Source organism: Amblyomma maculatum, chromosome 1, assembly GCF_055883805.1.
Source record: "Amblyomma maculatum isolate TAMU_Amacu chromosome 1, ASM5588380v1, whole genome shotgun sequence".
Taxonomy (NCBI): domain Eukaryota; kingdom Metazoa; phylum Arthropoda; class Arachnida; order Ixodida; family Ixodidae; genus Amblyomma; species Amblyomma maculatum.
Window position 1 is genome coordinate 29387083 of NC_139344.1, and position 25807 is coordinate 29412889.

At 46.3% G+C, this 25807-nt stretch overlaps 1 protein-coding gene across 1 annotated transcript; it reads left to right on the plus strand.

Annotated features, from left to right (window-relative positions):
* Window positions 1–206: 206 nt before the first annotated feature.
* On the plus strand, window positions 207–25807 carry LOC146202011 (paired mesoderm homeobox protein 2-like). The gene is made up of 3 exons (XM_084583846.1): window positions 207–303; window positions 22038–22330; window positions 25334–25807. Exons 1-3 carry the CDS (start codon window positions 207–209, stop codon window positions 25544–25546), a joined length of 603 nt encoding a protein of 200 aa, XP_084439972.1. The 3' UTR covers window positions 25547–25807.

Consider the following 25807-nt stretch of genomic DNA (forward strand, 5'->3'; position numbering starts at 1 on the left):
TTCTGCCGGTCTGCGGGCCTTAGGCCTTGCCTTGCGGGGGCCCTTGCCAAGGGGGGTGGGATGGTGGTGCCGGGGCGTCTCCGTATGCTCCCGAGCCCGCGCTCTGGGCGCCGTGCTGGCGGCACAGGCCCCTCCTCCCTGGTCGCTCGAAGGGAGCGGGCGGGGCCGTCCTGGCGCTGGGCCGCCGCTGGGCCCAGAGCGCCTCCATGGGACCCGAGCACCAGGCCGCGGCGCAGGGCTTCTCCGTGCAGCGCCTGCTCGACCAGGCGCCCGCTGCACAGCGCGCTAGGCAGCCGTCTACAGGTAAGCGCCGCCCACGTTGTTAATGCCGGCACGGCCGTCCGGTCACCCTCAGAATTCGTCGGTGCCTTCTGGGATGCCTCACACTGGCACGTACGGCGGAGTTACTGCAGAGAGTCGTAGATGAGCACTTTTTTCGGTTCACTTGGGCAGCCTGACTGCAGTTGGCTTCGTGAGCCTCTGTCGAAATGCGTTCTGAAAGGACGATTGCCTCCTCCCTGTCGTTTTCGGGCTCAGAGTGAACACAACGCGCCAGTCTCTTAACAGGGAATTTTCTGGCATGTCTTCATTCGTGCTGGTAGTGTCGAAGGCAAGGAAATACAACACTTTCGAACACAGGTAACACTCTGTAGGTATAGTCATGCCATGAGATGGTTTAGGACACGAAGTCACGGAAGAAATTTCGCTTGTCTAATGGTTTGGCTTGGTTTGGTTTGTGGGATTTAACATCCTAAAGCAACTCAGGCTTTGAGAGGCAAGGCTATGAAAGCAAGGCGCCCGTGTGCTGTGCGATGTCAGTGCACGTTAAAGAACCCCAGGTGGTCGAAATTTCTGGAGTCCACCACTTGTCTTTAGGGCGAGACTATTAGTTTTCAAGCTTAGATTCCAGTGGCAGCAGTGGTATTGATTCCAGTGCTAGGTTTCCTTGTGCACTGTGAACTCGCACGCTGAGATTACGTGCAGTATTGAAAAAGCTCATGAAAGATTCAAACAACCTGTCTCTGACGTGCTTGTTAGCTGTGGGCAATGTCTGATTGAAACGGCAACTGAACGTGCCTTCTTTTGAAGGCTTGTGAAACCCAGGCCAGTGGGTATAGGCACCGCTTCTGCCAAAAATAATCAGGCTGCACGATTTGCTTTTCTGTCATGTAGTGGAGCGCTTAAGCTACCCACTGAGCCCTAAGTCTGTGTAAGGTAAGGAGAACCCTCTTTCCAACTTCTCAAGAGCTGTTGGTCGTCAAGAAAGCCTCAACTGATGCACTATAAAAGGGAGAAACAAAGTATGCTGCTTGGTTATTTTTGGAGAAGACGACGCATGTGTCCTGTTTCACTAGACTTATTTCTTTCACTGAAGTCTGGCCTCCTCTGTGCCTTGTCGCAACAGGCGCACCATCACTATTCAATTTGGGAACTAGGCTATATTAGTAAATTTTTGGCACGTCATCGACAGCCTTGATACCAGTAGGAAGGTAACAACATAATACTGGAATGTGCATTTTATCTACCGCGAAGTTGAACTCTTTCGTGGTTTTTGAGTATCAAATGAATCGCTCCGCTTACCTATTAAATACGTCTGCAGGTGGTTGTCTTAATTATGTTTTGAGGCACCTAAAGACTTTTCGTTCTTTGCTTTGTAGCACTCTATCGAAACGCATAACTGAAACGATGGATTCAGGCTTGCGTAATTGCTCTGTTGCATGAATCTCCCACAGTGGTAGCGTGTCTGAAAATGTCTGTGATGAAGCTGATGTACAGGCGGCTGCTGATGGTCAACTCACGATTCTGGGAGCGTCGTACAGGCCCCGCAGTGAAAGTGTGTGAAACGTTATTTAAGCGGCCTGCGCCAAGTTGGGTCCGGTCCAGAGAAATCGGGTTTGGCGCAGCATCGTGTCGTAGGCTGGTAAGAACGCCAAGCGCCTGATCTGAATCCAACGCTGCGAATACACCTGCCCTAATACCACGAAACGTAACAACTATAAATGATTCTCTGGCACGTAGTTGAACCCATGTTTTATTGGGATCGCTGTGCACTTAACTGCGGGTGTACGGTAAGAAGCCGAATTCGAAAGCAAATTTCTGTCCCACTCGTTTAGAGGGAGGAGGGCTCGGGCAACCAGTCGAGATAAATGGCTCGAAAATAGACTTCCAGTTAATTTGTAGGTGACGATCCTGGCCCTCCCGGACATGGTATAAACTGGCCGCTGTTTTCCTGTCTTTCAAGAATTCATTTGGCAAGTCACTGTTGCCCACGTTTCATTTCTTCTTTTGCCTTCCGTCTTCTGATTTGTCATCCACAGCTACGGCAAGAAGTTAGTATACATCCGCTCAACGATTGTGGCAATGTAACCCGCAGGTTCCATGCACCGAGAGCGTGGCCTTCCGTGTGTGCTGACGCCGTCTGGTGACCATGCAGAAAGCTTTAAGGGAAAAAAACAAACAAACAAAGCCTTTAGGAAAGGAAAAGAAAACGAAACGGTGAATTAGTTGAAAAGAGTTGGGGGTGTTTGTGCAACTGGCATGTTTTGAGCGTTTACAGCGAAATGCGCACACTACCACGCTTCAGAATCACTCGAATGCCACTCGCTCGCACTATCACACCACTTTATTCGTTCGTTTATTGACGATTTTAATACACATTGTGAACAGTGACCGGATTAACTTGGAGTATGCATTCCGATAACGCTGATATGCTTTATCATTACGCAGAAAACAGTTGCAGACAGCATAGACATCAGGCGCGGCCGTATGTACAGCGGACACAGTTTCTCGCAGGCCGCAGTTATACTGTAGCGATATTCAGGCGAAGGTCAGACGAACATCGAGTGGCCTGCACATCCTGTCGCGATTTATAACGCGCATAGCGGCGACGTGCCCACACACGCAGTGCGTCGAATGCCAACCGTGCACTGTTTACCTCTCTGGTGCTAACTGGCATGCGCACTGTGTGTGCACATATTCCGCATGAACATCCGAAGGATTAAGCTTTGTTATTACAACGCAAAGTTGAGGGAAGAACAGTTTTTCTGTGTGCTCCGATCGCTTCTCTTTTCTAATAGAAACAGAGTACTAAGCGCTCTTCGTCTCGGCAACATCCAACAATCTATTAATTAATTATATATTTGTTTACAATTCTAACGCCCTTTGTAACGAACAATCACAATTACGAATCGCTAGGAACTGCCCTGGTCCTATGGAGGTCAGTAAGAAGTCAGAAGAAACTGTTCGAAGGACTCAGTAAATATGCTATCGCACGGAGCTGTACGTCTGCGCTCGTCGTGTATAGTAGCTAAAACGCAGTTCTCGCTGAGCCACCAAAAACAACAACAAAAAAAAAAAGGAAATAAAGAAACAGGGGGGAAAGGCGTACGAGGGGGTACCCAAAAGAAACCGAACTAATGTTTTGGTGGGCAGCGCTTTCGTAGTACAGTGTTTTGCCGCTAGGAGCGCATAGAGTGAACATTCCAGAGTCAGTCCGTTGAGTGGCATCGCTGAAGTTCAGACGTATTACCTTCGGCAGAATTTATAGTGACAAATGTTTTCTGTGAGTGTCATTTTTGCAATGGATGATGTTCGTGAACAGCGTGCGGCGGTAAAATTGTGCTTTGCTCAGAAACAATAGAACAGAAACTCTTGAAATGTTAAAAACGTCGTACAAGAATGATGCTAAGGGGAAACCACCTCAAGTGTTTGAGTGGTTCGCCCATTTCAAAATTGTTGAAATGTCAATTGACGACCAACCTCGTTCTGGTCGTCCTTCCATGACCCCGAACACATGAAAATGTTTGAAAAATTTATGCAATCATCAATATTTGACCACAAAATGGTATGACCCCTATTCTCCCCCCCCCCCCCCCCCCCATACTCAAAGGACCTTGCCCCGTGTGACTTTTTTGTTTCCCAGAATGAAAAAAATGCATGAAAGGAAAGCGTTTTGCTGATGTTGCAGAGACAAAGAAAAAAACGACGCAGCCGCTGTCAAGCATCACAAACGATGAATTTAAACAATTTTTTGAAAAGTGGAATGAAAGATTAGACAAGTGTATTAGTGCAACTGGAGAGTACTTTCAAGGAGATTGAAAGTTTCGGCTTAAAATATGAATAAATAGGTTCAAGAGAAAATAAGTTCGGTTTCTTTTGGGTACCCCCTCGTAAATGTGTGGCTTCTTTTGCTTCCACATACGGCTGTAAAAAGACACATTGCTCACAGCTTAGAATATAATCCCACAATTTGAAGTAAATGAGAAAAAAATTCGTTTATTTCTCGCGATTACAGCATGCAGGTCGTCTTGGCAGTTTATTCTCGACGCTAAGTTCGCACTCCAGGAATGAAGAGCAGCCACGGAGCATACCTGATCTTCGCCAGACTTTGCCCCGTACTAATATCGTTTTGCTATCTCTTTCCTTGTCATCCGGATATTAGGCATTGGCTGGAAGTAAACTTCAGAATAGTGAATTGCCAATGGGCGCCTGGACGAATCATAGGTGTTTAAAAACCACGGAGTGACAAAAAAAAAAAAAAGCAGTGTTTATTTTGTTTTCATCGCACCTAACAACGCAATAGAGCTTACTGCGTTTGTTTACACTGCTCAGGGGGCAGTTCTGAGCATGTTTTCGTATTCGTGCTGACGTGTCCCAATAATCCCTCCCCTGCCCTCGTCACCCGTGCGTTTTTCTTTCATTTTTTCTTACCGCAGTTACCCCAGTCTCTTCAGCGTTCGTTCTCTGCGCGCGTATGGATTGTTAAACAGGCTTCGTGCATATGGACATTTTGAATTAATCAGCTACGGCCGTAGGCGCTGAACGGAAATTTATTTATTTATTTATTTATTTGCAGGTACTGTTAGCCCTTCCGGGCTGTTACAGAGTGGGCAATGTACATTCAAGCAGCACAACAAATTTCCAACTCTTTCTCAAAAGTTTCTGATGAACAAGTTTTTTCAAATACGCTTCGGTCAAGGTTGTTCCATTCAATGATTGCTTTAGGCAGAAACGAAAATTTAAATACATCAACTCTTGGCACATACGACATCACTGCAAAGGAATGATTAGCGCGAGATGACTCCCGGGCTGCCGCAAGTACAAGCCGGAATCCAAATTCAGTTTATTGTTATAAAGTTGATAAAGGAACTTGAGCCTAGCAATTTTCCTACGAATAGCCAAGGTTATGTAGCTCAGCAAGTGAAATAAGTTCGGTTGCGGACTGTGTTCTTCGATAGCGAGAAAACACGAACCTCACTGCTAATCTCTGAATGCGTTCAAGCTTATCTATGATATATTTCTGGTTTGGATACCAAATTATGCTCGCGTATTCCAGACTTGGCCTTACCAATGATTTATAAGCTTTTAGTTTGACAGCCGGTGGCGCATCTCTTAACTTTCGCCGTAGGAATCCAAGCTTTCGTTGGGCTGCCCCACAAATATTCTGTACATGATCACTCCAGTTCAAATCATGAGAAATCGTAACACCTAAATATTTTAATCTATTGGAACGTTTTATTTCAATGTTATTAATTGTATACGGAAACACTAACGGGGTTTTCTTGTTCGACACAATCATATTAATTGACTTTTCAAAATTGATTTCGATGTCCCGCTTAACACACCATTCATACACAACTTTTAAAGAGTCATTCAAAAGGACTTGGTCTTGCAGGCTTTTTATGCGACAGAATAATACGATGTCATCAGCAAATAATCAAGCTTCAACAAGAGGGCGTATGTCCTTTACAATGACATTTATGTACAACAAAAATAATATGGGACCAAGAACGGACACCTGCGGAACACCGGATGACACTGGTGATGTTGATGAGTAAACATTATCAATAACCACAAACTGTTCTCTGTTCAACAAGTAAGCCTGAATCCAACTGATAATTTGCACGTCGATACCGAACTCTTGCAGCTTGTGCAAAAGTTTCGTATGACACACTCTGTCAAATGCCTTAGACAGGTCCACTGTAATCACATCAATTTGTTCTCTCGAGTTTATGGCTGTCGCAAAAGCATGAGTAATTTCAGAAAGCTGTGTTATTGTCGATAGACGACTCCGGAAGCCATGCTGCTTACTGTAAAAAAGTCTATTACTTTCAATGTATTCTACAAGATATTTACATATTATATGCTCAAGCATTTTGCATGCACAACATGTGATAGATATTGGACGATAATTGGAAACAACAAATTTGTCGCCAGATTTTAAAACCGGAACAACTCTTGCTAACAGCCAGTCACTCGGTTCAGTGCAGTCACGTAACGATGCTACGAATATCTTTTCTAAAAAATAGGAAACCCATTCACAGTAACGCTTCAAAAATTCATTAGGTTCATGTTGTCATGTTGTCATGTTTTTAATCCTCATCCTCGTTATCGCTGATGTTTACGGTATACTACGCCCCTGAGCTAGTTTGCAAACAGACGAGCCTATCTGAAAGAAAATAATGTATTGAACCATTCCCCGCTTTTTGCTCTTTGTTGACTCCAAAAGTCTCGCAATTAGTATGCAGTACCCGTTACGCGCGGCCTAAATGAGCATCGTATCCTAGAAAGGAACAGAACCTCGTCACACGCCTTGCAAGCAGTAGAGGCCAAAACTTGACCAAGGCTACACGCATTCACCTGAAGGCGCTTTCTAGCGTTTCTGCTTTGCTTTCGAGGTAATGCACGTTTAAGTGTGTCGTGGAGAAAGTTTTCTACGGGCCCTTTGCTGTCGGCTACCTCTGTTGGCCTTAACATAATGAATCGTAAGCCGTACATCTGTCGTCATGGTCAAATCGAAAGACCGCTCGACGTCGTTCTGCCTAACTGCGATAATTGCGTACAAAATTTAATCGCCACCGCTTTGTTGTTCCGGGCTGACCAAGTTACCACGAACCGCAAGCCCAAAATGTACACACTTAACATATGCATGTTGGGTTTTCTCTCCGGGTCAAGGGCGAGTGCACGCGCAGCGCTGGACGTGGCGCACACTTGTTTTCGTTGCAGCGCTTCGGCTTTCTCCGACTTCTCATTTTTTTTTCCCCGTCGTATTGCGTGCGTATGGGCACGCAGCCACTTAGCCGAAATTCCGTCCAGTAGGCGCCAGCGCAGCAGTAACCACCGACCGCGCGGAGTGCAGGTTATGGTCAGCCCCAGCTCGTCAGCCGCCCGGGCTCCCTCGTGCGTCGAGCTCCTGGAATCGGGGCCGGCCGACTTGGCGACGCCGAGGCGCAAGCTCAGCCGAACGCGCGCCGGTGTTTTTACGAGCGGTTGGGACGAAACGAGGAAAAAGAAGAGTGCGGACGCGGCTGCCGTCTCCGCACACGCGAGAGAGGCGTACGAAAACCAGCTCCCGTAAAACCGTGCGCCGCCCCGTATAGTACGTAGCGCGCGGTAGCGGGAAGGTGACGCACGCGAACGCTTCGAAGGGCGACCACGACTCTTCCAGAAGGCTGGGGCTACCCGGCCCCGGTTGCTGCATCCCTTTGTTGGGTGGTCTTGCTAGTGCGGTCGCTTAATTCGCGGACAATGTAGCTAGATTACGCGGAATTGAAACCGAGAATTAAAGACCGAGCGGCCAGCGGGAGCGGCCCGCTGTGGTGCACGCATGGCGCGTTTGTTTTGGACGCGATGACCGGCGGCGACGCATTCGCGCGGAATGGCCCAACGGTCTTAACGGCTCGGTTCGTCCCCTTATTCATCATAGTGTTTAACGCGGAGGGTGAGATGTTTCGCGAGAGTGCGAGTTCCAGCGATTCATCGTCATACTTAAACACGCTCTATCCGGCTTGCTACCTGCTTTAGTTGTCACGGCGTATTTAATCATCATTTACAGTCCAACAGACGTCACTAGTCGGCTTGGAGGAATCTTACCTATTGTTCCACAGCCCCTGGTTGTCAAATGCTGTTATTGCTTTTATGCTTTTTTGTTTAGCCAATAGATTTGTTTCGAGTGGGTTTCCCAGGAAACCGGCATCCCACATTGTTGGCTAAACAAACAGCAAGGCCGGTGTTACAGTTCGTCAGGTGCACGCGGCTAAGCCCAGCACACGGCAGTAGATTTCACTGCAAACACGTCTGATTCGCATTCTGAGCCGTTCTCCCCATCGATTTATATTTAAAGTTCCCATTGACGAGCGTAGGATGAGCGCACTTGGTTTTGGTTTCCCCGCCTGTATCTCGCTCTGGCGGCTGGTTCCCTCCATTTGCTTTCGTCCGGCCAACCCACAGGCGCAAATGCCGGAAAGAGACGCCATTGTGAGCGCGGCGGAAACAATGAGTGACAGACTCTACAGAAAGCAAGTTGCGGAAGGCAAGAGGGGAAAACACTTGAAAAAATGCGCGCAAAGCGGACATTTAGATCTGCACTGACTACTACGAGGCGTTCCAAATCTCCCCGCATCGCCACTTGTTTCTTGAGGAGCTGCAGAGAATCAAGTAAAGCTATCGGAAATTATTAATAAAAAAGTGAACGGAAAGTTTCAAGAAGGATTTCACCACAGATCTTGGCATCTTCAACAGGACAAACCGCAGTAATGCTTTGGTGCACGTGTACAAGACACACTATAGCTGACGAGAGGGCTTTCTTTTCTTATAATGAAAAAAAAAAAAAAAAAGGTGCAACAAACAGAAGGTTATTTCAACCCATTATTTTCTCCTGACTCGCAATCTGCATGCATGCGCTGTGGTTTCCAAATCGGTCAGGCTTCCAGAGCGGCCGAAGCTTCAACAACATTGTCATAACAGTGCGTGAATTTGAAAAATCAACTTTGGGCTCGAGAGAGTGGCTCTTCTCGCTACAGCCATAACACCTATCAGCTACAACACTTCAGTCGCATGTTTCTTCCTTACTGACTGTGCAATGGTACAGCAAACATCACCGTTAATTGTAATGAAAAAGATAGTCACTGAGGCAGTAACAGCTGTTGCTTCTGTAACAGATTTCAGAGAAAATATTTAGAAACTTTCAGAGCCCCACATTCGAAATGAATGTTTTGTGTTGTGCTATGCTCAATGGCACGCGGGCATTTAAGGCCATCTTGCACCAAGCACTGAAATATATGTGCACCACTGTGTGCAGAATGCTGTTCTGGGTACCGCGACTCAGAAGCGGCCAATTATTTTTGAGTAAAGCGCGGATGAAACGTCTTCCTTACTTGCCCACTCGATTAGGAATTTTTTAGGAAGCTTCAGCTGAGGTGTTTGAAAACTTCACGAAATGTTGATGTTAATTCGACCCTCTCTCTTAATAAAAAAGTAACAAATGGTGTTCAGCAATATCGTCTCTAAACATTACGCTATACAGGGCGTTCAAAAATAGATCTTCAGAAATTGATTAAAACAAATGTGGATCCGTGCACAGATGCCGTTTCCGCGCTTAGGTAATACGACCAGGTGGACACAAAATGAGAGGACAGTTGCGGCCGTCAAGCGCCTAATTAACTAAACTTAATTAATGCACTATTTCATCATTGAAACTTCCGTGCAAGCATATTTGCAAAGCTTAGAGGCGGTACCACTCCAAGGATACGCCTTCTGGCAGAATTATCTTAGAAAGCGCGTGTTGAAAATATTCGCCCGCAAATTGTTCATTTATTCCGCCTAATTAGGCATGAAAGGCGTTAGCGATCGACGGAAAATTACCTCCCCTGTGGCGAAGTTATACTGTACAGTGTTTCATCTGTCAGCATATATATTATAGAGCAATTGAAGCTAAGAACAGCTTCACTTTCCGGTTTTCCTTTCAGCTAGTTAAACCTGATGAAGAGACTAAGCGAAGGGTCGTTGCTCATCTACTTCCTGCCTCACAAAAACTAAAAAAGCGTAAAACAGATGTCCGCATACACAATGTAAATGAAGGATGTACACTGAACGAATACCTGATCCACTGTGACGCACAGCTACTGCCCTAAATACGCATAAAACAATAGCTGATATTGACGCATAACTTGTTACCAATTACTGCTTTAGAAATAGATCCTGAAATTACAAGTTACGTACGCTAGCAGCAAGAGAAAGGTATTCACTGACGTGCACGTATAGTTGTTTCAGGCGGTCATAAAATCACGGGTCACGCTTGAATGGAATTACCAGGTAACGAATAGCAGGTACGCACATCCCATACTCACCTATGGGGCTGAAACGTGGAGGCTAATCAAGAGGGTTCTACTTAAGTTGAGGACAACTCAGAGGGCTATGGAACGAAAAATGATAAGGGTAACATTAAGAGATAGGAAGCGTGCACAGTGGGTCAGAGACATAACTCAAGTTACCGACATTCTAGTGGAAATTAAGAAGAAATGGACATGGGCAGGACATGTAGTGCGAAGAGAGGATAACCGATGGTCGCTGAGGGTAATAAACTGGATTCCAAGGAAAGGAAAGCGTAGCAGGGGGCGGCAGAAAGTTAGGTGGGTGGATGAGATTAAGAAGTTCGCAGGGGTCAAGTGGATGCAGCTAGTACAGAACCGGGTTAATTGGAGAAATATAGAGGACTTCGCCCTGCAGTGGTTATATTCAGGCTGATGATGATGATGATGACATTCAAAAAAGATAATATACAGACATATATATATATTACTTGCGGCCCTGCTACTAGCTTAGTGGCTAGAGCACTCGACTGCTGAGCCCGAGTACGTTATTTCGATCCCTGCCGCGGGCGGCCGCCTTCCGGTGGAGGTAAAACACGGGGTACCCATGTACTTTGCGATGACAATGCCCGTTAAAGGGCCTCACCAGGTCGTTGAAACGAATCCGGAGCCCTGTAATGCACCGAACCTCACATCCCATGTCGCGATGTGGCGTTAAATCCAATCTGGACGTCACTTGCTGCGTAGTATGTTTACCCAACTGGTTCGATGACTAAGCGATACTCCTAAGTGAGCACAATCAGTGCTGTAATTGTAGTTCCATAGCGTTCAGAATTATAAAGCGCGAAATCAGTATAGTGCATTGTTTGTTGCGTAAACAACGGAGATTGCAAAATTTACTGGTATGCTTTTTTTAAGAGTAGTGTCTGAGAGTGAGGCGCAGCCCTATGATGCGTAACTTACACAAGTGGCACAATTCATTGTGTTTTCAGCGTGTGCTGCTGGCTAGCTGACTGATATGCGCTCCTATTGGTTGATTCTGACCACGCACCTGTCGACCAATAACAGTGGTGGCTGACTGACAAGTCTTTAACACTTTTTGTGATGGGATCGGAGCATATAATACGACCCCAGAGTAAGCCATTCACTAGCATGACACGAACGAGTCTGGCTCTTATTTTGAGCACTTGCTGATTATGCAATTTATTCAATGTCAGTGACAACGGCCAGGGGCTGGCGCTATTTTATATCATAATATATATATATATATATATATATATATATATATATAGAAAGAAAGAAGTGAAAGTACTTTAACAGGGTGGATAGGTGGATAGTTGGGTTGGTTGGTGCACTATCTTATATGTGTGTATATATACAGTAGAATACCACTTGTACGAACTTTATTAAATTCCCTCGCCGAAGCTTGGCGTACAAACCTCGTAAGCAATAAATCGCTGACCTGGATAGAATAAGCACTTAATTATGACATCGTTACAAGCGTGCACTGTGCATGATACTGGGTGATTCTTTTTACTGTTTAGAAATTATTACTTAAAAAAAAATTATCTCAGATGCCTTGGCACAATTTGTGTAGGTGGGTTATATAGCTCGGCGCACATTGTCTGTGTCATAAAGCTCATCATTAGAGGATTAATTAGCTAAGTTTACCCGGTCAACGTTTGTTAATTGATTCTAGGGCACTATTTCATTTTTAACGCGAAGGCCATCAACATCAATGACGAATGGATTTTGTTATTTCCTAGTCGATAAAGGGGAGGAGGAGGAGGACGACAATTAAGGAAGGAAGCTAAACCGGCAAAAGATGTCGGTTTGCTACCTCGCACTGGGGAAGAGAGGTGAAGGATATAAAGGAGAAGGAGAAAAGGAAGGGAAAAGGGCTGTAGATGTCACCATACACGGTAAAGTCATAGCATGTCGTGAAGTCCCGACGCTCTTCGGGAACGGAGGAATGCCTGGCAGGCCATCGCTGCAAATGATCGGCGCTGGCAGCGTCCAAGGATCTTTCTCTCGGTCGGCGGGCGCTGGTCTAAATTATCTAGGGCTCGGTTTATAGATCTTATTCCTTCACTGCATAAGGAATTCCCACAGAATATATCAAATGGTTTCTTCGCTACCACTGATGTCACACGCACAGTTATAAGCAATGCTGATAACAGAAAAATAATGATTCGGGATGGCAACACCAAGCTACAATCGACACAAGAGTTTCTTCATGTCACGCCATGTTTCTTCAGTGTGTCCTATGAATTCCTCTGATACCGCAGTTTCCAGGTATCCACCGATAAATAATGGCGTGCCATTTATTAGTGGTGGAATCATGTTGTTCACGGATTTCGACAATCGTGGAAATCTGTGGAATTTGCTGGTGGGAGCCAAGGCGAAGAGCATTTTGTAAGCCCTGGAGCGCTGCTTTCGAGACGGTTAAAATAGACCCTTGCTGGGAACTGTCATCACGAATGTAGCCCATAGCGCCACGAAGAGCAGTAAGTTCTGCACCAGACTGTCACGTCTTGCGCAAAGACTAAAATCCTAATACAGTATTCCTTACTGGGATGATCACCGAGTCGGAAGATGTGTTGGGGTTCACTGATCATACGGCGGTGTAGACGAGTAGTCGGTGTTCATGCTTCCAGAGTGATCTATTGTAGTTCAGACGGCGAGCCAGCAGCCTTTTCTTGATGCCTCCGGTGACTGCCTTTTTGACAGCTGACGCCCTGAAAACGCTCATTCGCCACTTCTCTCAGGTTTCCCCCTCTCACCATATTGCCAGCCTTCCGACTACCAGGTCGCGTATATCCTCCACGAACTCGATTGATGCCCTCCGAGGTTTTCTTCCATTCCAGTATACGCCTGCCTCTTGGCCGTCCCCTCCCGTCTTGACTACCTTATTAATCGGAAATGCGGCTCGAAATACTGACCTCCAAAAACACGTGTATACCTTGAAGCTGCTTAAGCGGCTTTTATGAATTCTTCGTTCGTAAAATGGCGTCGCTTGCGTTTTTTATGCATACAATAAAGACGCAGTTTGTGTATTTGGTGACATCTAAGTAGTTATTACGATTTAGACGGCCGTACTGCGTGCAGCGGCGCTATTTTATAAATAAGGAATGCGTGAAAGCCATTAAATGAATCCGCTTTCAGAGGCATATTTTTGACGTTGGATATTCCGAGCCGCGCTGGCGACCTAGAAAATTTAAAAGCGGGATTGATCAGTGATATTGATGGCCTTCAATGTCGCAATACAATATTGCCCCTTATAGTAAAAGTTAACCAGTGGATTAATTAATTTGCTTCAATTACATGTTTGATAATTAATCTTCATAAAGTACATAATATCTCCCTTGTTGCAGAAATCACGTGCAGAGACCACCCAGAGGAATAGCTCTCATTTTTTGCAATGCAATGAAAACCCATGAACAATTAATAAAAAAAATAACGAATACCCTGCATGTCCCCTGTGTACCGCATAAATAGCCGCGTATGTTGGGACATATGGACACACAATGTACAGGCGTGCTATGAAGGTGAACAGGTAGTAGACGGATAAAGGGAAAAGGAATTCAATATTAGGGGACATCAGCTTCCGCAGGAGCCCACTTGACCTGCATGACAATGCAGAAGAGGTAGAGAAATGAGAGGGATAGATAGAGAAATAATCTAACTGCGTCAAAATGCTACCTGAGCCTCTAGACGGAGGTGTAAGTCCAGGACTTCAGTAGCGACAGTGGTCCTCGTGGGCTTTCTGAACCATAGCTATCTGGGATCGTGCCACTCATCCGTGCCACCGAGAATTCGGGTGTGATAATGGGAATAAAAAAAAAAAAAAGGGCGAGCGAGGGGAAGGGAGATCTGGTCAAGCCTCCACAAGAGACGAGAGATGATACAGCGTCGGCACAGTACCGCATGCAGCATAGGGTGCAGGCAACAAGAGTTGCAGGAAGCGGAGACTGGGGCAGAACAGCAGGTCAGGCCTGCCTGGATCGTGTGGTATTTACAGGCACTTAAAAGTGGACAATGTGCACTGTCCGCTCAAGTACACGTATACATGGCTGCGTGGCTAGTTGTTCATGTAACTTACGATCGCTTGGAAGAGAACGAAGATGAACTAGAGGAAGAAGTAGAAGCTGAAGAGGACCACCCCAAGAAATGTGTCGGACTATGTGGGAGCACCCCTAAAGGAATCGCAGCGGAAAGGAATCGGCAAAGAAATTAGCGAAGTAAAAGATAAAGTGAGGGGCACATTTTTTTTTTATTATTATTATCACGATGTCCTTTGAAACCGTTGTGGCTGGCACGCTGGATAAACGGAGCAAAATCACTCGAAAATGCGGTGCTTCAGAATGGTCATATAAGGGCGTTCTGTTGGGTAAGTGCGCTAGATTTAATGATCAAAATGACCAGTCAAGATGAATCCTCAGTGCTTGTCCAGACGGTTAATATGAACTACTGGATAACAAACAACCTCGTCACCCCACTTCAGGAACTGTGGCATAAGAAAATAAAACATAATATGAGTGCGTATTGTTGTTTATACAGCTACAGTCCCGTCACGATGCTTATCAGCAGAGTTTGCCTGAAAGCTACTGATTACAGTGGAAAGGGAGACATGTGAGTACTTGGTGAGACAGTCATTTCATGAATTCATCAAGATTACAGTGAACCAACTCTAACTTGCGAGATATCGAGACGTTGCCTTTCAAGTCCACGCTGTAGAGCGCATTGTACTCCGGGATATCTTTTTTTTTTTTTTTTTTTTTTTTGCCACATAAAGGCAGAACGCGCGAGTTGCAACACTATTCCTGGTGCTCCAGCTAAATGAAACAGCTTTTAAAGAATCCGTTTCCGATCTGAGTGAAAACAATTTAGGTCTGCTGAGATTCACGTGACCAAGTGATTTTTTTTTCTTTCTTAGAAGTTTATCAATTAGTAAAGACTAATTACCTTTCTAATTATTCGCTCCACGAGAAAAGTGGCAATTTAGAAGCTGTAGACCGTCTTTAAAAACGATGGACTGAAAATTGTGCACTATGCTGTCATTTACGCTGAATTTGATTATTTTTTTTTTTAGTTAGACTTTAAATATACTGCCTTTCTCTGGAACGCTCTTCCTTCCCAATGGACCTCGCCGCGGTGGCGCAGTGGTTACGGCGCTCGACTGCTGTGCCCAAGGACGCGGGATCTAATCCCGGCCTCGGCGGCCGCTTTTCGATGAAGGCGAAAAGCAAGGCGCCCGTGTGCTGTGCGATGTCAGTGCACGTTAAAGAACCACAGGTGGTCGAAATTTCCGGAGTCCTCCACTACGGCGTCTCTTATAGCCTGAGTCGCTTTGGGACATTAAACCCCACAAACCTAACCAAACCAAACCAAAGGTGTTTATGTGTGCACTGGGAAAGACCTACGCTCCAGCAGCTGGTCACGGTTTTCCTTGAGGCCAATAAACAAAGTTGCGTAAATGATACCTTGATGCAAACAGACAGTCGGTTGTTTTTCGAGATGATCTAGAACTTCTGAATTGACACTTTGCTCCTCAAGCAAAAAATTAAAACGCTAGGTGATTATCCTTTGTTAATTAAACACATTTGGAGAATAAAAAAAAAAAAAAAAAAAAAACACTAGGCCACGCGAGCACTCACTTGGTTTCAAACGGCTGTAAGACGCTTTTTATAAAAAGGCTTGTCTACATTTGCAGGGACAGCTGGAATAGACGCATCTTCCAATGTTCCCAAACGCCGACTCAGGCTTTAAAGACGGGTGCAGTTGAATATTTTCAGCAAAGCTATAAATAGTTCTAGAAAAGCTGTAATTTTTTCTCCAAGGGGCACAGGTATGACTATAGATATTACATAGCATCAAGTTTTAATTTTATGAACCTTTCAAATCTGCTTCCGTACACACCACACATTAAACGTAAAAGCGAGCGCCAGCGATAGTGCTTCTTTCATTTGCTGATAGCTCGGAGGTCAACGCACGTTCGAGCGCACGGAACTAGGCTGTAGCTGCAGGTGCATCGAGGATCTTATATATGCTCAACTGGAGCTTTCGATCATTGCTAAAGTGCCGATTTGGGACACCTTTGTGCAGTACACATTCTGAAGCTACTGGGAGAAAAATTCTTTAGGGAGGGCTACAAAATAATTCAGAAAAGCTACTGAGCCCGCACCTCATTGCACAAAGCGCTCCTGAGATGTAAAAGCGCGCGTAGTACGCTCTCTTTTCAGGCTAGCTGCCTTCAGATGCACGAATCTCCGTGTTCGATTTCAAGGCACATCTGCGCCGCTGCGTGTACATGCCACCTGCTCAGTGACGCAGAGGCAATGACCGGGAGTGCCAGGATGCACAGAATGTTATAGGAATCTGCATCAGGTAGCAAGCTTAGCGTTGGTTGTAAGTCGCCTAACCACAAAGTTTCTTTTTCAATAGCATAGCCTTGTACTTAGGCTGCCTGTGATGATATCAGGTTCTTAAAAGATGAGGACGACACTCCCGGTCATCTAGAAAAGGTTTTCAGCACACAGGGTGTCATGAATGGCTCTCTGCAAGACTCGAAAGCAGACCATGCGACCTGGAAAGTTTAGATCAATCCTGTACATCCAGGAACCATAGGGAACTCTCAATCTGGACTGTAGGTGGCGCGAGAATTCTGAACGGCTCAGAACGAAATAAAGCATGGAACGAAAAGGAACACGCTTACTCTGGACCTCTTAACACTGAACAGCGCCGAGACGAGTAAGCTGTAGACGCCAAGCCGCAAGAAGATCCGTAGCAGCCGGCTGTTGAAAAACTTTTGTTTCCGGAAGTGCTGCTGCGGGCAGATGAAAAACAGCGCGAGCAATAGCTTTGCTTCTCCACGCACTATCAATACATGCGGCGTCGACTGAAGTGCAAACGCTACTGCGCGCGCTCACATGATAGTCTGACATTTTCTTTGTAGTGCACACGCATCGAAGAGCCAGGGCTCATCGAGACAACCGACGAGCGGTATCTATGACATTGCACACGCCTGTCTAACCTGACGTTCAACTAGTAGAGCAAGAGTAGTCGGGAGGAAGTCCAGCCAGTTGGTCGGTTTGGTGGCAACGGTTCCAATCTGGGCACACGTCAGCGTGAAAGGAAATCTTTTCGAGCTCTCTTTCGCACGGCGTTTTAAATCTGCCAAGAAAACTTGAAAATTAACGAGTGGATTGGTATCGAAAGTGTCATTCAATTTTCTCATATTGAAGTTTCATTCATGCGAACAACGCCGTGTTCTTTGCGCGATAGTATACAATAGAATAGGAAGCGCATGATAAATAGATAGAATCACCATGGACGTATATGAGGAAGCGCTTCATCGGGCTCTTTCTTGTTACTTGCAGTATATACTGTGTCTCGTAACCAACTTTGCAACGCTTCCTACTTAATAACGAGGAATACCGGCTAGTATGCCCTATGCAAGCTTTAACGAAATTCAGCCTCGATTGCCTGCAGCAGCAACACTGACCCCACACAGATTCTTTCTCTCAATGTATGTGTACCGCGCTATGAGACAACCATGAGCTGTTACGAATTTCTGCACATGCAGACCTAAGCCAGGCCTTGATAGAGTACGAAAATCAAATTTTGATCGCATTTTCTGTCAACTGTACTCAAGACATCTGACCATAAATCACCGCATGATATTCGCCTACAAATTTGAATCAAATTTATTTTTTTTTCCTCGTCAGGTTCCGTTTCAACAGCCGATAAATTAACTTTAGGTCGCGTGAGGGATGAACAACCCTGCGAATAATCGCCACTTCTTCACTGTTTGAGATTCCTGTTCTTAAAGCAGGCAGACTTCAGCGTTGTACAGGGATTCAAACTGCCACCATACACCTGTCTAAGACTGAACTTCGATGTCAAACAGCTATCGTTTGGCTGCTGAAACCGTAACCGTGAGTAAAGAAATTCAGTTTCGTTTCCGGGGTTGAACGTTCTAAAGCGATGCAGGCTATGAGAGACGCCGTAGCGGAGGACTCCGGAAGTTTCGACCCCCTGGGGTTCTTTAACGTGCACTGACATAGCACAGTACACAGGCGCCTTGCTTTTCACCTCCATCGAAAAGAGGCCGCCGTGGACGGGATTGGCTCCCGCATCCTTGGGTACAGGCGCTCGAGCGCCCTGACCACTGCGTTACATGGCAGGGTTAAAAAATTAGATTATACTTATTTAGCGGTGGTAGATATCACGTGGTGATTCGTGTATAGTAAAGACTTAGGCATAGTTACAAAAAATAAACCACGCAACAAAAACGCAGCTGTCTACACTCCTCTAAGGGTACGACGCAGCATCGATAATGGCTCCCGTCTGTGTCTCTCATTGCGAATCCTCGTTTGCGTAGGGCATGCCCTCTGCAACCCGCTTAATCGCTAATTCCTTAATTTGCGCTTCATTAACATACAGTCGTATAGGTACCGCATTATAAGAAAGGTCATTCGACATGGGCATAAATGATAATGCCCTTTTTTAACCAAGCCTTACGAACGTGCTTCCGTCGCCTCTGTATAGAAGTGGAGTGTCTGATTTGGGACCGAAGGGTGTCGGAAGGTTCGATTTTCATCTCTCCTTGCCCTCTCGAATGAGCTACCTGAATTGGCAGCACTCTGGAACTTGACCATGACTTGTCTCGTGTCATCGAGCTCATCACACAATTCACCAACCATTTCAGTGCCTGCAACATATGTCACGTGCAAACTACCCCCTTCCAGAAGCAGACTTTAATTGTCGCTCACAACGCCGAAATTGCCGGATGTTCTGAAAAACCGGATCATTAACGCATTCGCCTTAAATTGGAAAGCGATGGGGAGAGACAAGGCGACGCTACACTGTAAAATATTTTGTTGAAAAATACAGAAATTTTCTGCCAGCTGTCCTGCCAGAAATTTTCTGTTCGGCTATGTTTTCTGTTTTTCAATTTTTCTGTGATTTTGCAGTTTTTTCTGTTTACAACTGATAATTTTTTTTTGTAAATTGGCAAAAGTTTCTGTTATACCGCATTTTTTGTTTCTTATTTGTGTGTTTTCTGTCCCAATGAAAATAATGATGTGAATATATCTTTTTGTTACTTGTCTTTCATTTGACGTTTTCTGTTTCTAAGAAAGATAAAATTGCCTTAAGCGCCAATTTCTTCAATGAACACTATTTTAGGGCGAAAGCCTTGCCACTACATCTCACAAATATCTTTCGGTGCTGGCAATACTCGATGGCACCCATAAGATTGGCCTCGCAACAGCCGTTGTCTAATCACCGAAAAGAGGCAAGTGGAACAAGGCGTAACAGATAACACTGTAGCAGGAAGCCAACCAAAAACGGACCTCAATGTGGCGCCACTAGTTACCTTCTTTCGAATTTAAATTGTTACGCAGCCGATCATCGGACAGTGTCATCAGGGTTCTCATACCATTTCGCTTCCTATTCAACATTTACCCACTATCAAAGTCAAAATCAGTTTGCGATAGAAAATAAAAACAGACGGCAAAAATATATCAAATTGTTTGCCTTCCATTAAGGTTTCGGCTGGGAAACAGAAAATTACTGTTTGTTTTTTTTTTGTGAATGTATTTCGGTCAATGAAGTAGAACAGATATTCTCTGTACTGGTACAGAAATTTTCTTTAAAAGTACCTGATTTCATGCACATGTTTTACAGTGTATACCACCGCGACGCATCAACCGCGGGGACCAGAGGAAAAGGAAAGCGGAAATCAGTGCGGGAGACCGGCCAGTATAGACGCAGGAAGTCATTGTCTAATAGGGTCCGAAACAGAGCATCTTCTTGACAGCTTCAATTTTCTTTTACTTGACAGAAAGTGTCCTAGTGCAATTAGAAACTCATAAATTATATCTTTATGTATTGATGAGGTCGAACTTTGGGGCCTAGACCTATTTTTTTTTTTTCTTTACAATAACAAGGCTGAAGAGGCGAAAACTTATTCCACATGTTTGGTTCGAAGATTGAAAATATCGGAGGGCAGCACCTAAAAGCATTCTGCGATAGATATAAAGAGGTTGGTCGAATCTTTAGCAGAACCCACCTAACGTAAAAGGATGCATCCAATTTTAGCCATGACTGAACAAAGGCTGTGAGTGAATAAATCATCTTATTCTAAGCTAGACCATCTACCGTCTACTACTGTATTGCACGCCAGTGATTTTTGATTTTTTGTTGTTTTCCTGCGACATTCGTTTGTTTATTAACAGCGGAGAACGGTTACCGGTCTGCCTCGATAAAAAGCAGAAATAACATATCGGTACAATACACATAGGATGAGAGCCAACAGCCACTGATGCTAAGGGAAACACAGGGGATGTTTTTACGCTTGTGTGAAGAATTAGTTAAACTTGGGGATAACTACTTATAAAATAGAAGAAAAAAAAAAAACCCACATACTGCTGGTGTGGTTCGAACCCACGTCCTCCGAATTCTGCGACAGGTGCTCTACCACTGAGCTGCCACAACTATTTTTTTCGTTTTTTGCATGAATTGGTACAAATACATCAGTAAAAGATCGTGGTTGCCATGCCCCTTGGCTGACGACCGTGTCTAATGGACTTTTATTACTACAAGTTCGCCCATCAGACTCAAGACCTCCTCCGCAGCGTCTTGCTGCTTCAAAATTTCTTTTAGTCTATACACTTGTTCAACAAAATAATCACACACAGATCGTGCATCGACATCACAGTGTCTATAAGCCATCCTACTCCTCCAAATATTGTGAAGGCCCAATAGCATGATGAGGTCATACTGAAAATCATCATTAACAGTTGTCAAGTAGCGAATTCCACGTGGCGTCAATGGCAGGTCTTTAAGGTTTTTGCGTGTGCGGTACTCTGTAGAGTATTTAGCGACGGTACCAACCAAAGCGGCTGTACAAGGATCTTATTTCACAATTGTTCCCAGCTCCATTGTACAGGACCTTATACTGTGAAATCCCAGGGAAAGATGGGCTCAAGCGAGTTAAAAACATGACTGTTGCACCGGGCGTAATAACATTCTTTCTTAAATTGCATACAGGAAACGACCACAGAGAAGTGGTGTGGTCGTTCACTGAGCTGCAGCAACGGCTGTTTGATATTCCACTTTCTTAAGCTTTTATACTGCGTGTAACCTACCCTGACCGAGCAAAAACCCGAGAAAGTAGAAGATTAAAAAGTCTTCACCGTAGCTCAGTTGGCAGAGCGCTGGATGCGAAATTCCGAGGTCAGGGGTTCGGGAACCACCACCGGAATGTGGTTGTCAGTTATCTCCGCATTTAATTAATGCTTAACAAAGTTTCAAAAATAAACACCTCCTATGCTTTCTTTAGTGTCAGTGCGTATTGGCTCTCTTCTTCCTTATGTTATAGCGAAGCGAAGTCCCTAACTTTCCCTGCACTTGTTTTCTGATATCGGTGGTACGGCGTTCATATACGCTACGCTAAAGAAGTGCGGCCGTTACTGCAGAATGCGGGTAATTTTAATGGCCAGGCTCCACACAGAGAAGTGAGAGCAACTTTGTACTGTCCGAGCTACTCAAGGCTTTTCCGTCCTCCCGAAACCTTCACGCGAAGTAGATAGGCGAGCTCGGTCAGCTCTGGGGCAGCTCTTGAGCGCGAATATGCATCATTAAGTACAGATGTTTAGAAACCTCTACGCTGTAGAAATTAAACAAAAAAGCAAAACAATCACAAGAAAGCTCAGCCAAGAGAAAGAAAGTTTTATTCACATGGTTTCAGCGCTGTACAATATTCACTGCGAGCACGATGTATACGTTAGGAAGAAGAAACGGCCAAGATAAACCAGATGCGCGGTACTGCGTAAAGATAGCGTCGTAAATTGAGACCCCGTCACCAATAAATAAATAAATAGGGATGCTCATAAAATGGAAACTATCAGCAGCCGTCCCTGTTGGTCCTCCATGCGCGACCAGGTGCTGTGGCCAGCCGCTCTCCCCTGCCTTCGCGCGGGGCCTGGGAGGAAGCCTTCGGTGAGCGGCTCGCGCCCGTTCCATCGCCTCCGGTGGCCGCTGGCCGAAGCAGCAGCGGCAGCAGTAGCAGCGACTCCGCCGATGGTCGTGCTGAGGCGGCCCGTCGCAGCCGCACCGCGTTCACCGCCCAGCAGCTGAGCGCCCTGGAGAAGGCGTTCGAGCGGAGCCACTACCCGGATGCCTTCGCCCGCGAGGAGCTCGCCGTCAGGGTGAACCTCAGCGAAGCCCGCGTCCAGGTGAGTCTGATCACTCACGAGGGAGCTGCTGCATGAATGTTGTGCAGGAGGCCCCTGTCCCTGGTTGCTCGCTTGACTTATAATAAATTAGGAGTCCTATTATGTAAGGATTTTGCTCCTGGTTCAATATTGAATGCATTTGTCATTGTTTAAGCCCGTCTTTGATACCAGACAGAACGGCCGACATGAGCCCTGAAAAAAAAAAAGGGGGGGGGGGGGGGGGGGAGGGAGGTTCTTAATGAGAAAAGGACGGCTCAGTATACACGGGTTACGGAGAACGTTTCCAGACATTTGCTGCTAGCTCGCGCTTATGGTTCAATAGCGTTACCCACATTTCACTTAAACCGCAGTGTTTTAAAAAGCTCGTGCTGGATTTGGCAACATTTCCCAACGTCGCAATCTTGGCCATTTAACGCTCTTTCTCGAAATTTCTCATCATGCAACGCTGCATGATTATTTCTTTCATTCGTATTCAGCCGTCATTTCCTACCACGGCCATCGATCCTTTCAAAACTAAACGTATAACATGCCACACTCCAACAGATGCCGAGCCATTCATACCTAGAGCTATTACTGACTGAACGGGTGCTCACCCAATACCGCAATTAAGTAACTTCGACAATATTTTAATAGCTCTTATAAAAAGTGAAAACGATGTGTAGTTCTCTCACCGCTGTTGTGCTGGTCATCCGCGTTATTTACTTTCATTTTTCGTGCCGTTTATTACGTTGCTCTTTTCAATGTATTTGAGTTCTATTTCCGCTATACTTTGGTCACATGTACTTATGGTTCTCTTGTGTTTCGTAGCCTTGTTCATTGTTTGTTTACTTGCCATAGCAAGCGCTGCTTGCTGTATTTTAAGGTTTACTTTGTGCCATCCCTTTTTTTTTTGAAGAAAAAAAAAAGCACACTTGTAGTGAAAACATTTGGGAGTATTTTTTAAATGCGCACATAGATATCGTTGGCAAGCCTTGACGTATCACTGTGTACCGAGATGTCCGTAAGAGAAATATCTGTATAATTTCGCATGGTTATATCCTCTAAGCATAACTGCATAAAATGGGGCATACGGCTCACAAAATCTCCGTCGTTCTCGGAGAAGCGAAAGCGGAAGGACGAATTCGAAACGCGTGCATTCGTTTCTATAGCCTCCACAGAGACACCACGCCCTTCACGCACGAAGAACTTAACATGAACGAGCCCAACAATCGTAGCTTTCGCTCCCAACTCCGACGCATTCAGTGCTTCCGAACGTATTCCGTCCGCAAAGCGGAAACGAGCCGTGACACAGCGGGAGGGACTTCATCGCTGACACAAGTCTTTCCCGGAGCTGAGGCCACGATATTCCGCGCGTAGCGTAAAATGCGCAGGAATTCGGTTTCGTTTTTCCTTCGCCTTCCGCGGTTGCAACGCGATCCGCTAGTCCCAGACGCTACGAAAGAGCCTCGCCCGAGGAACCGTCGCTGGGGCCCCGAGTCGCTGCTGACGCCTCGTCGCCTCGTTGTCGCCGAGGGTCGTCGGCTGTGGGTCTTCCCGCCAGGGGGGAGATAAGCATCGCCGACGCCCTGGCGCGCCCCTCTTCCGCCGTCAGCTGGCGGGAGAGCTCTTCGTTCGCGACGAGGGGGTGGAGGGAGCATGTGGAAGCTACGGCAAGCGTTTGGCTGCAACCGCCGGAAGTCTGCAGTAAGGGGCATGCGCTCCAGCCATATCACGACGCCTGTTGGTTTTAAAAGCGAAGTCTGGTGGCATAATTAGAGCGGTAAAAGCTGTCTACACGGCGACCCCCCCCCCCCCCCCCCCCCCCCCCCCGACTCTGTTCGAGCATAACCCCTGCAAGAGATACTTGCAACGAAAGCACGCAGCGCCCTACTGCTACGGCCTTAGACCACGATGCAGCACACTGTGGCTTGTGGTCTGTGAGAAGTGAGCGATACAAAATATTAGTGTTAGAGCGAAGTGCTGTGTGAGTCGCGAACGATACAGCAGCAGCTGTAGCGGCGGCTCGTGTGCCGTGTGGGAATGAAGACATTCAAGCCTGAGCGCGCGCTTCTTCGAATGCTTAAAACGCGCGCTGGAATTGAATAGACTATAATATCACAGCCGGTGGGAAGGATGCCTTGCGTTGGAGCTCCTACTGAGAGCAAAATTTGCATGAATATGAACACTTGATACTGCTGCCTCTGTAGCCAACTGGATGCTTTAAGGATGAAATGTTCTTCGAGTTTCACTGCACCTTCAGAAATGTTTACAAACTGCTGCGTACAGACATATTAGCATGGTTTTTTTGGAGCTCACTAGTGGCGTGCTACGTTGTGAGGGAAACAGTGACACCTGCCATAACATATGTTCCGGGTTCGGGACTGCTTGTTTCAAAACGTGTTCCAATGGGTGTCGGCTGCTGCGCTCACCGTTTCCTAAGGTGATGGCGGTGGTTCCAGTGGAGCGTAAATTTGTTGATGGGCATTTCCCTGCTGTGCTGCGATGCACCCAGCAGACATGAGATAAAGCTGCTTTTTCCAGTAGCTGGTGCAGTGCCCCTGATTCTTAAAGCCATCATCGTCGGAGCGTGGAGTTAAGCGCCGTACCGGGGGAGGAGGGTTGGAGGAGGAGTTGTTTTGCTCATTTAGATGGCTTTGGGTATTGGTTTTCTAGGTTTACAAAGTAATCCAGTTATTGAGTAGGAAGCACTCTTCAACGATTAATTGAGAAGACCATTAAAACACTTAAGATAGCGAGGCTCTTCACACTCTTACGGGAGGGCCAGTGTGTCGAAAAGAAAGCTATAGCGTGGAAACAAAACATGGGAAAACATGGATAGCCCAGATCCATAATCTGGACCTGTACTAACTCAGGCCTGTGCAAATCTCGACGCTGAGGTTGGACAGATGGAAACCTTATATGGTTACTCGACTATTCACCCGCGATATCGCTCTGTGCCTTCGCTGCCCTCTCTGTCCGACTACTTCGAACAGCAGTGCATTTTTATCTCTTCGTTCATCGCAGGTGTGGTTCCAGAACCGGCGGGCCAAGTTTCGGCGCAACGAGCGCAGTGCCCAACGCGTGGCCCGCGTGGAGGCCAGCGAGCAACCCATGATGGCGGCACCGCCTCCGGCCGCCCAGCAGGCGCGGTTGCCGCCGCAGGCGCCGTGGCCGCATTGCGCCGCCGCACTGCTTCCGCACCCGCCGGCACTGCACAGCCCCGCCAGGTGGTGCTAGCAGGCTTCGCCGTCCCAGGACCGTCCACCATCGTCCACCACAATCTGTCCGGTGCGCGCCATCCGGGACTACAACAGTGCTCAGTGATTTGGGAAAGCACGGCCGCACGCCGGGGACAGTACATCGCAGTCGAAAGAGGGAGCTGTGTATGAACAGACTTGTGTAATCCCAAAAGAGAAATAATATGGAGGCGCCGGAGTTCTAGGAAGCTGACCGCTGCGCTTCATTTAATAAAGGGAGCTTGAGAGTGCGCCTCAGGTC

Coding starts and splice junctions, on each gene's coding strand:
- LOC146202011 (XM_084583846.1), top strand. CDS start 207: ATGGGACCCGAGCACCAGGCCGCGGCGCAGGGCTTCTCCGTGCAGCGC. Junction 304..22,037: donor CGCTAGGCAGCCGTCTACAG/GTAAGCGCCGCC, acceptor ATGCGCGACCAG/GTGCTGTGGCCAGCCGCTCT. Junction 22,331..25,333: donor TCAGCGAAGCCCGCGTCCAG/GTGAGTCTGATC, acceptor CGTTCATCGCAG/GTGTGGTTCCAGAACCGGCG.